Source organism: Bos taurus, chromosome 11 (assembly GCF_002263795.3).
Source record: "Bos taurus isolate L1 Dominette 01449 registration number 42190680 breed Hereford chromosome 11, ARS-UCD2.0, whole genome shotgun sequence".
In the NCBI taxonomy this organism is placed as follows: domain Eukaryota; kingdom Metazoa; phylum Chordata; class Mammalia; order Artiodactyla; family Bovidae; genus Bos; species Bos taurus.
The window spans coordinates 46,670,753-46,682,465 of NC_037338.1; the positions used below are offsets into that span (position 1 = coordinate 46,670,753).

At 44.4% G+C, this 11,713-nt stretch overlaps 1 protein-coding gene across 3 annotated transcripts; it reads left to right on the forward strand.

Annotated features, from left to right (window-relative positions):
- Positions 1 to 3,924: 3,924 nt before the first annotated feature.
- IL36G (interleukin 36 gamma) lies at positions 3,925 to 11,453 on the forward strand. 3 transcript variants are annotated; one of them, XM_002691348.4, is made up of 6 exons: positions 3,925 to 4,007; positions 4,489 to 4,550; positions 5,295 to 5,402; positions 6,521 to 6,660; positions 9,684 to 9,887; positions 10,907 to 11,453. In XM_002691348.4, the coding sequence occupies exons 2-6, from the start codon at positions 4,508 to 4,510 to the stop codon at positions 10,934 to 10,936; spliced, it is 525 nt and encodes a 174-aa protein (XP_002691394.1). In that variant the 5' UTR covers positions 3,925 to 4,007; positions 4,489 to 4,507; the 3' UTR covers positions 10,937 to 11,453. The 3 variants fall into 3 exon arrangements, with proteins under 3 accessions (XP_002691394.1, XP_010808391.1, XP_010808392.1); XM_010810089.2 differs by having other exon boundaries at positions 3,925 to 3,982; XM_010810090.4 differs by lacking the exon at positions 3,925 to 4,007 and adding an exon at positions 4,012 to 4,081.
- Positions 11,454 to 11,713: the final 260 nt, after the last annotated feature.

The window sequence follows — 11,713 nt, forward strand, 5'->3', positions numbered from 1 at the left end:
CATGAATAAGTCATTGTGGGGATTGTGCATCTGTGAACAGACCTAGAGATTCTAGTGGTGAATGGTCAAACTTTCTTACTTTAGTTGGTTTACACTGGTGTTCCCTCAACTTGTTAAGATCATGGACACTTAATTAAATGAGCAGACTGGCAGGACTTGTTGTCAAACAAGTGTGAGTAATAATATCTTAAAGCTTGGAAATTAGAATCTAGACTCAGTGATCTCTTCAAATTATTTGCATGTCTTGGATCATTGGCTTTATGAATGCTTACTTGAGTTCAGTGCAAGCCACACTTAACAGTGTGCAAAATTTTCATTGTTCTAGGTGACAATAAAATATTAATAGAAAGAATCTGGCATACTGGGTTTTGTTCATAGAACCTCAATCTTTACTTTCTATAAGCAGCACTAAAATTGATGGCCTTCTCAAATATAGCTAAGGGATCATGGAATAATCCATTTTTCTCTAAGACAAAAGTTCTGGTCCATTTCTTCAGCAGATGGTCTCTCTGCTCTTCAATTATCCACCCCAATGGCTCAGTTCTTCCTTCTGATCATCATCATTCCTATTCTTCTCATTTCTCTGATAGTCATTCACACCCGAGTTTAAGCTGGGGACCTCAGAGTGGATGCTGATGGTGATAGTTCTGGGAATGCTGGCTTCTCTGAATGTTGGGAAGCCAGGAAAAGGTCATGATCAAGTGGAATAAAAGGTTGAGGCTAAAGAAGACATGCCATCATCATACATAGTCTTTTGCAGTCTTTATCTGGGCACGAAAAACCCAAGCTTTTAAAAAATTAATCAATGTATTTATTTATGGCCGCATGGCCTGTGGGATCTTAGTTCTCAGTCCAGGGGTTGAAGCCATGCCTTTGGCAGTGAAAGCATGGTGTCCTAACCACTGGACAACCAGGAAATTCCACCTCTGCCTCTTTTTCCAAAAGTTTTTTAAAAACATAGGTTGTATTATTTTATTTTACACACTCACAATATATTGTCAAAACCCCGGAATGACATTGGTATGGTTCTATGAGCTGAAATAAAAGCCTTATTCAGAATTCGCCAGTTTTGCATGTACTATCTCATTAAATAATTAGCAACTCAGGTGAAAAGTAGCAAAACTCTAAATAGTTGATCTTAGTGTCAACTTTTTCCCCCCTCAGGCCCATGCCCTGTGAAAATGGCCAAAATCTGAGAGTCAAAACTGAGAGAAAAAGATCAGTCCTGCCATTTATTAGGCTGGGATGATCAGACAGACAAAGTTTGTCTTTTTATTTGATTTAAATTTATCAGACAGACAAATAAAACCAGTCAAAGAAGTGAACAGAAAACACTGCGTCTCTTAAGTTCACACAGCGTGGTGAGGTCTGTTACATGTGAGAGCACCAAAGCAGTCCCAAAGACTTTTTAAAAAAAAAATGTACGTACTTTTGTTGCATTGGTTGCTGCATGCAGGTTTTCTCTAGTTGCAGTGCACTGGCTTCTCATTGCGGTTGCTTCTCTTGCTGAGGACTGTGGGCTGTAGGGCATGTGGGCTCAGTAGTTGTTGTGCTTGGGCTTAATTATCCAGAAGATACGAGACCTTCCAGGACCAGGGATCAAACCTGTGTCCTCTGCATTGGCAGAAGGATTCTTAACCGCTGGACCACCAGGGACGTCCTCCCAGTCTTTCAATCAATGGAAATACTGCTCTCTATGTTGTGTCCTCTGGGCCCTCTGAGCATCTCCAGGGCTGACCCTTCATCTCCATCTTTGTGTTTCATGCACCCAGGAGACCACACTCTCTTATCAGAGGTCTGAGCACCAGTTTGATAGAGGAACCCCTCCTGAGGTCTAAGCATCAGTCCTACAAGCTTCCTCCTTTGACTCCTGGATTCTTTTGTTTCCTCCTGATTCCTTCCTGCAGTTGGGTACTGTCTGAGATAGCAACCTCTGGGAGTTGGTGATGGACAGGGAAGCCTGGCTTGCTGCAGTCCGTGGGGTCACAAAGAGTTGGACACGACTGAGTGACTGAACTGAACTGAGGTACCTCTGGCAACTCCTTTTTACTCTTCAGCCTTCTAACATATGTGTAACCGGTTCCTGGTGTTCAGTTCCCTCTGTTTGCAGTTCCTTGTGTGGGTTCTGCTTTCCAGCCTAGATCCTGACTGAAACAGGGACCCATGAATTTGGGGGCCAGACGGTGGGGCCTTTTTGATGTCATTTTGGGGCAAGCATCCCAAGAAAAGGGGTATGTTGACTGAAGCATGATGGAGGGATTTTTCAGCTGGGCAGAGAGGACTCAAGAGGTAACACCGGCCAAGCCTGGATTTGTACAGAGGTGTATCTAAACTCATAACCACACTTTCTCTCCAAGGGAAACAGATAAACTGCAAACCAGAAGTGATGGGACTGAGGCCTCAACAAGGAAGGATCATGTTCCTCTAAGGCCAGAAAGGAGATGGGGGGGACTTCACCAATGGTTAAGAATCTGCTTCCACTACAGGAAGCAGGAGTTTGATCCCTGGTTGGGAAACTAAGATTCCACATGCTGGGTGGTGTGGCCTGGTCAGAAATTTCAAAAAAAGAAAGAGAGTAAGAAAGAAAGAAAGAAAGGATATGGGGGTGAAATGTATGAGAGGTTAAGTAAGGAGACTCTTCTCAGGGCTGGGACGAGGGATTCATGGAGGTGCTAATCCAGAAAGTTTTATTCTTTGCACTTTTTCCCCCAGGTGAATAAGAAGCTATAGGTGCTTCTAAGTCTGCCTTCTGAAATTCACTTCAGTCAAATTAACTTATGTCTCAGAAATGTTTTATGTGTGACCTCAGCAGATGGTGTGTGCATGTAACAAATTTACAGAACAATAACTTACCATTTGTTGACACTTACAAATGTTCTACATTACTAGAGCAGAGTGGAAGGGGTAAGCTGGGATCTGGGGTTCAGTTTTTCGAAAAGTCACTACCTACCTCATTAGTCCTTAGGCAGGTCTAGAGTCCACTATATTTAGGGGCACCAGAAACTAGGACTTCTTCTTTTTTTTTTTCGGCTATACCAAATGGCATGTGGGATCTTAGTTCCCCGACTAGGGATTGAACCTGCGTCCCCTAATTGGAAGCACGGAGACTTAACCCCTGAACCACCAGGGAAGTCCCCAGGTTTACCACAGTTAAGGGTGTGCTGCTCAATGCCTGTGGCTCCCAAGAGGATGGAGGTGCATCTCCAAGGGACTAAAGGAGCAGAGGGAGGTGCTTTTAGCTTAACCCTCCATGTATGGGTAGCCCAAGTTGGAATGATTCAGTGACCAGAAATGCCATATGCCTCCTGTCTCTGCCTGTGTGTGCTAAGTTGCTTCAGTTGTGCTTGACCCTATGGACTGTAGCCCACCAGACTCCTCTCTCCATGGAGTTCTCCAGAAGAGAATACTGGAGTGGGTTGCCATGCCCTCCTCCAGGGGATCTTCCTGACCCAGGGATCGAACCCTTGTCTCTTATGGGCTCCTGCATTGGCAGGCTGGATCATTACCTCTAGCGCCACCTGGGCCCACAGCTAATTTTGCCATCATAGGGCTCCCTTAGTAGGACTGCAGAGGGCAAGCTTCCTGGCCCCAGGTGATGGATTCCCTTCACTTAGAGCCGGCAAGTCCAGTCCAGAGTGACAGCAGCAGGAGAATTGGGTTCTGGGGAAGTCTCTCAATCTCCCCTTCCTGAGAAACCCAGGATCTGTCATTAACCCTGCTAGAGGAGCTTGGCTTGGTATTTTCTTCTCAGGGAGCCCAGACAGGTCATATCATGCTGATGCTGTAATTTCTTCATCTAAGCCTCACGCGATCTTCTGAAAGGAGGATCCTGCTTTCATTCATGTCATAAGATTGTCACACCCCATTGAGGTAGCTGGCACTCCCTAACATGCCAGATAAATGTCCCCTGCTTTGTCATAGCCCGTCATTGCTCTCAGGACCTGCTGGAGCTACTATACAGTCCCCTGTGCTTTCTTTAAAGGTTCTTGCCAACTGAGAGCTGGAAGGTTCCTTGACTATAGAGCTTTCTCTCTTTTCGTGTTTTAAGACTCAGTGAAGGGGTGGATCCATGCCGGGCTAGGTGCCTCTTTCTGGGGAGCTGCTAGGATCCTGGCAGATCTACTTGACTCGGGTCCCTCCCCTGTTCCCAGGCAGATGCATTTGCCAGTGGGATTGGGAAGGGCTGCTGGGAGGAGGTGACCCAGACTTCAGGGAGCTGTGGGCTATTTGAGGTCAAAAGTCATGCCTGACCTTGGAACCTCTAGGGGGAATACGGTCCCTGACTGGATCCCTGGGAGGAGGAAAATTCTGCTTTACATGCCCTCCTTAAGGTTGCCTTGAGGTTTTGTCCCAGAAGGTGCCTCAGATCTTGGTATCAGTCCAGGCTTCCTGGCTCCCTGCCCAGAATCAGGACATTAGGAACTAGTTTCCTGGGAGGGTCTTGAAATGTCTTCTAATGCTCAGATCTCCTATCACTGTCCCCCACAGGCACTGAGACTACCCCACTATGGCATGTTTTCTGGGACACGATGGAGGAATCCATACATCAGGTGATGTTGGCATGGAGTCTGGAGGCCAGGAACATTCATACCTGTCTCTTCTGAACACCCTAGCCTTCTCTGCCCCTTCCTGTGTACAGTCCTTACCACCCAAGGCTATCCATCTCCCATTGGAACATGAGGGTGTTGACCATTTCTTATTCACTGCTCTGGGTCCAGACACTGGCTTGGGCCAAACCCAAAGCATCAAGGAGAGTAGCTGGGCCTTGACACATGTGTACTTACGGGGATGAGAGTTTACCTTCTTAGACCAGTTATGGCCCTTCTCTTCCTCAACAGAGCCCACAGTTTCAGTGGAAAGAAAGGCTGGGTTCATGGGTCATGTGAGAGCTGCCAGTTTTAATGTGCAAACCCTGAACCATCCTTCCTGAAAGACCTGGATTAGATCATTCTCCTGGTGGTGGTTTAGTCGCTAAGTCATCTCTGACTCTTTGCAATCCCAGGGACTGTATCCCACCAGGGTCCTCTGTCCGTGGGATTCTCCAGGCAAGAATATTGGAGGGGGTTGCCATTTCCTTCTCCAGGCGATCTTCCCAGGTCTCCTACATTGCAGGTGGTTTCCTGGATTTCAGGCAGATTCTTTTTTTTTTTTTTTTTAGTGTTCAGGCACATTCTTTATCGACTGAGCCTTCCTTCCTGAAAGACCTGGATTAGATGATCTTTCTCCTAACATCTGGTAAAGCAGCCTTCATCATGTTGGGGTTTTTAAAAAATTATTCTTTTCCATTTAAACAGCAATGGATTGTCCCAGATATGTAGTAGTCTCCGACTTGAGTCAGCAGGTGTGGTTCCTTCAGGGTCAGATCCTCGTGGTAGTTCCTCGGAGCAACAATGTGAGGCCAGGTAAGTGACAGGTCATCGTGTGGCTGCTCCTTGGAGCAGCCTCACATCAGTGCGGCTGGGATGCTTGTACCATCCTTTTATTAAAGTGTGGCTTTGTAGCAGAGACATCATTTGGCTGACAAAGGTCCATATAGTCAAAGCTATGGTTTTTCCAGGAGTCATACACGGATATGAGAGTTGGACCAGAAAGAAGACTGAGCACCAAAGAAACGATACTTTTCAACTGCAGTGCTGGAGAAGACTCTTGAGAGTCCCTTGAACTACAAAAAATCAAACCAGTCAACCATAAAGGAAATCAACACTGAGTATTCATCGAAAGACTGTTGTTGCAACTGAAAGTCCAATACTTTGATGTGAAGAGCCAAGTCACTGGAAAAGACCTTGTTGCTGGGAAAGACTAAGGCAAAAGGAGAAGGGGGAAGCAGAGAATGAGATGGTTGGATGGCTTCACCAATTCGATGGATATGATATTAGGCAAACTCTGTGAGAGTGTGGAAGACAGAGGAGCCTGGTGTGCTACAGTCCATGGGACTGCGAAGAGTCAGACACAACCTAGCAACTGAACAACAACACCTGGAGGGGGAAGAATTTCACATCTGCCCGGGAAGAGGTGTCTTGGACCATGGCAAAGAGAGCAGAGGGAGTGGAGTAGCTTTCTGGGGAGCAGGAGAGCTGCTTTCAGTGATCTGAAGGCCTGTCCTAAGGAAAAAGAGTGGCTTGTTTGCCCAACTTCCTATGTCCTAAGAGGACTAATTGGGTGGGTTGCACAGAAGGCAGATTTCAACATCAGTTAGGCAAAACTCGGTAATGAACAGAGCTTTCCAAGGATCAGAGGGGTTGCTTGGGATTGGTGCTCCTCGCCTCCAGGTGTTCAAGCAGAGGTTGTGAAAATCCCAACGGTGGGGTCTGCCTCCTCTGCCTGCGCTCCATTTCCTAGAGCAGCGACTGGTGCTTGGTATGATTGAGTGAATGAATGAACGAATGAATATGAGGCTGACCACTCTGTGGGTCTGGTAGTGGGATTATACTCTTAAGGGCTCTTCCAGCCTTGCCTGTAAGGTCTTGGTCTTTTGTAATTGCAAAAGGTCACTGACGCCGTAACCCCTCTTCTCTGACAGTCACTGTCACCATTATACCATGCAAGTATCCGGAGTGTCTTGAGAAAGACAAAGGGATTCCTATTTATTTGGGAATAAAGCAGCCAGAAATGTGTCTATGTTGTGAGGACGTTGGTGGAAAGCCCGAATTGCAGTTGAAGGTAAGTGACAAAGAAAAATAATGTTAGAAAAAACCCAACTTCTTTTCTCAGAAGTTGATTTGTCAGGAAATCTAATTTTACAATTAAAAAATAAATAGTTTCCTGTTCTTAAGCATATTTATACCTGGCTCCTTTAGAGTCATGGGCATGCAATAAGCTTTTATTTTTTTAAAGCCAAACTAATTTTTATTTGTTTAGTTTTGGCTGTGCTGGGTCTTGTTTTTTGCTGTGTGGGCTTTCTCTAGTTGCAGTGAGTGGAGGCTACTCTCTTGTGGTGGTGGATGGGCTTCTCACTGCAGTGGCTTCTCTTGTTGCAGAGCATGGGCTCTCTAGGTGTGTGGGCTTCAGGAGTTGTGGTGCGTGGGCTCATTAGTTGTAGCTTCTGGGTTCTAGGGCACAGGCTTGGTAGTTGTGGCATGGCTTAGTTGTTCCTCGGCATGTGGGATCTTCCCAGAACTAGTGATTGAGACTGTGTCTCCTGCATTGGCAGGAGGATTCTTTACCATGAGCCACCAAGGAAGCCCATGTTTTTCTTATTTTTAACTGCCTGATATAAAACACCTTGTTTCTGAAACTTCAGTTTACAGCAATTCAATTTAATTCAACACCATCCAATCCAAGCCAGCAAATGTGTTCATTCTAACTGGCCTCCAGCACTGTTGTAGGCATTTGAACATCATCAGTGCACAGAATGGCAAAGAGCCTTGCCTTTCTAGGGTTTACATTCTAGTGGAAGACAAGAAATAGTCCACAAGAAGCATAATCATGGGTAAGCCTGTGACATGTTAAAGGGGGTTATGCTGTCTGGGAAAGAAGGATTAGAACTAGTAAAGAGACTGGTGGCGCCAGAAACAGCTAGAGCCTGGCTTCATGGTAAATAGTACAGCAGGTATTATTGTAAAGGTAAGATTTTATTGGACAGGAAAGGAAGAAAAATGTGAGCCCAACAGAGTGTCCAGTGAGGGCAAGTTCAAGGACCGGGAGTGAGCTGGGGAAGAGGCAGAGTTCAGAGAAAGGCAGATAGTAAAAGAGCTTTCCCACTTTTGTAAAGTCTTTAACCTGTCAATCAATTAATTCATTCAACATATATGCTAGACTCTAGGTTCATCCACATCACTGCAAAGACCCAATTTCCTTCCCTTTTATGGCTGTGTAATATTCTGTTATATTTATCTACTACTGTGTGTAAAACAGATAGCTGGTACAGCACAGGGAGCCCAGTTTGATGCTCTATGAGTACCTAGAGGGGTGGAATTGGGGGTGGGGCTGGGAGAGAGGGCCAAGAGGAAGGAGATATATGTATACATAGGGCTGATTCACTTTGTTGTACAGCAGAGACTAACAACACTGTAAAGCAACTATGCTCCAATTAAAAATATATAAAACAATTTTAAATTAATTCAACCCAAATTATTAGAATGTTTTGAATAGAAGAGTGACATGAAAGGACATAGATTTTAAAAGGATTATTTTGGCTGCTACTTGAGAGCAGGGTGTGACGGACAAGGACAAAATTTCCCTTGGAGGCTTCAGGGTGACCCAGGTGTAATCTGAGGGTCTACTGGAGGAAGAGGGATGATGGTCAGAGTCTTGAACTTTAAATTAAGGCAATAGAATTTGCTGACAGAGTGGATATGGTGTGTGATGAAGTAGATGAGGACGAAACAGTACGCTTTCAGCTCTGTAGGCAAGAGCTAGATGGTTTAGACCCTGCAGGTTTTGTTAAAGGCCTTAAATTATATGATAATTATGAGAACATCATTCAAGACATTTAAGCTGGATGGTAACATGATCTTGTTTATTCAGTTATTTCAGTTTACAGTTCATTCAACTGCTTTGTGGAGAACGGGTGGTGGGGATGGAACAGGTGTGCGGGAGGATGTGAGAAGCGGCTCAATTCAACAAATATTTTGGAACTAGGCTTTACAGGTCTTGTTACTGGGTTAGATGCTGAGAGGTCAAAGAAAGCAGTTTCAAGGTTGGCTTCTTGGTTTTTGGCTGTCCACAGAGTGGGATAGATTAACTGGCAGTTATTAACTGAATAAAGGAATCTTTTGGAAGAAGTCCCCCTATTCAGGGTAGAATGTGGCCGAATTATGGGCCATTCCATTATCTCTTTGGAGATCTTGGATATAATGTACTTTACTTAGAAATACTTATCTTACCTAAATATAACAATATGTAAATATATAAATATATACACCTACAAATATCTTTCTGTATACAATATGGAAGATTTTTTCTGATTATTCTATATTCCTTTGTTCCTTTGAGTGCAAATCCTTTGAGTTTTTAGACCCTCTTGTGCCTTTTTCATGGCTTTGACCTTTCTCATATGTTTGACAATCAAAAACCTATACACCCCCACCTGGTAGTCCTTTGCCAGAACAGTGGTTCTTACAGGAGGGGGTCTCTCATGGATGCAGCTTGGGTGAGAGAGGAGCTTGGCTTCCTGCTGCAAATTTGCATCTCCTTCCTTTTCCTCGGGGAAGAGGGGGTCTTCTCAGCCTCTAATGTGAGGAGAGTTCCAATTTGTAATTCAAGCGTGGCCACTTATCCGTGAACCTGTGCCTTGTATCAACTTCCATGCCCCCTCTGGATTTGAGGGTGAAGGCTGGGAAGGTGAGATTTTGGGTGTGCCCACTCTGCTGTTCCTTTGAAATGTATTTTCCTAGGCTTGCTCTAATATATGGGTAGGGTTGCTCAAACATTGGAACATTTATAGGTTGTGTGCAAGGAACCTTGAACTGCAGGGCTTTCAAGGTGGCTCAGTGGTAAAGAATCTGCCTCTCAATACAAGAGACGAGGGTTCAAGCCCTGGGTTGGGAAGATCCCCTGGAGAAGGAAATGGCAACCCCCTCCAGGAATCTTGCCTGGAGAATCCCATGGACAGAGGAGCCTGGCAGTCTACAGTCTGTGGGATCTTCAAAGAGTCGGACATGACTTAGCAACTAAACAACAACAACCTTGAACTACTCAAACAGCCTCTGTTTCTCCTTCTGGCATTTTCTGTCCCGTTTCAGAACCAGAAGATAATGGATCTGTACAACCAAGCCGAGCCTGTGAAGCCATTCCTTTTCTACCGCCAAAGCACAGGCAGTACCTCCACATTTGAGTCTGTGGCCTTTCCCGGATGGTTCATTGCCTCTTCTGAGAGAAACCAGCCCATCTTTCTCACTTCTGAGCTGGGGAACATATACAATACTGCCTTCCAATTAGATTCCAAGGTTTGAACTCAACCTAGAGGTGGCAACTTGGTCTTATCATTTCTAGCACTCAGTGTCTTTGTTTGTATTATCTCTGTGTCATTTTCATCAGTGCTTAGAGGTGGGCTTGAGCCCGTTCTCATCTTATTTTATAAATGGAGAAGAAGCAATGACTCTATGGAAACCAAGGAATAGAATGTGGGCTCAGAAGCAAAGGAGGTGGGTGGTGTGTGGCTCTCCTTTTCAGCTGCAATGGTCCATCCTTCAAGCCATCTGTACAAACATATCAGGACCCTAAAACAGTAGGACTCTCTCCTGGGTGTGGTTATGAAGAAGCCTCAGAGCTCATGAGTCTTACCCAAGATATTGGGACTAGCTTGGAGCTGATCTTTCTATTCTGCTTTGTTTCCTGATGGTATTACATTTCCCATAATCTCTATATGTTTCCAGTACTTTGCAAGGGTTAATGCATCATTTTAAGGGTTAGAGTCTTGTAAAAGAAAATAATTCTTAACGAAAGTGAATTATTTTTGTCTAATTCTAATGTGTTACCATAAAGCCAGGGCTTCCCTGGTGGCTCAGAGTAGAATCCACCTGCAGTGCAGGAGCCTCAGGAGACATGGGTTTGATCCCTGGGTTGGGAAGATCCCCTGGAGGAGGGCATAGCAACCCACTCCAGTATTCTTGCTTGGGGAATCCCATGGACAGAGGAACCTGGCAGGCTACAGTTAAAGAGTCAGACATGACTGAAGCGACTTAGCACACATGCACTCACCAGAAAGCCAAATATAAACTCTAGGTTTTTTATACAATAAGAAAGCTAAAACAGATATAAAATGAAATAGGAAACAAGGAGCAAGCTGAAATTAGCAAAAGTAATTAAATGAAGACACCACAGTGGGTCAGCCTGGGGCTTAGCTGAAGGGAGCAGGGTCCTTATCAATGGTGATAGGTTGGGTGGTGGGGGTATTTCATGTAAAAAGGCACTACCATTTACTATTTTCTGTGGAATCTCATGCCTTGCTTTCTTTTCTTTTTAGGAATTCTCACCATCTAACAACTCCCTCTAGAAACTGCAGTAAAAGGTGCCTTTTGGGGGAATGGAGAGCCTAAATTCTTCACCAGCCGTGCTTCAGATGTTACATTGTGATGAAATGAAACAACTGATTTAGGGTATAATTGTAAAAAGATGTAGCTCAGATCTGGTTCTGCATATCGTAGATTTCTTATTCTGACTCTGATACTACAAATGTAGAAAACGATGTTTGCTTAAATGCAGTCCACACGATAACAGTAATGAATTTTTTTAAATGAAACTTTCATTAAAGTAGTGGACAATCACACCACTTACTCTACTAGGCAGGCTAGTAAGCAGTCAATAAGCACTGACATAACACAGTGTCTCTTGATTCTTAAAAGTTTTCTTCTTCAGTGAAATACTTTTTCAGCATGCAGTTTTATAAAAGCCGCCATTAATGTGGACACAAAGCTAATTAGTTCTGGAATATCAAATAGAAGAATTACTCATTGGATATTTAGTACTACACTTACTGCTAATAAATGGTGACATGTTGTTACATCTGCCAATTTGCATCATTACATTGTCAATTGATACATGTGACAGTTGGGGTCTGATGACACATTCCCTTGCAACATGATTATGATTCTGAGTGCCATGGCATAGCCATGGCATAGCCAGTCCTACCAGGGGCTGTGTGATGATTCAGTTTCCTCATCTCCTTTCTCTACCGTGTTCATGCGGGCACTATGATACCTTTGTCAACTGGCATGTACAAGAGCTCATGCAAAACTCTAATAAGGTGATGCTTTGTGGCTGGGCTCAGGCG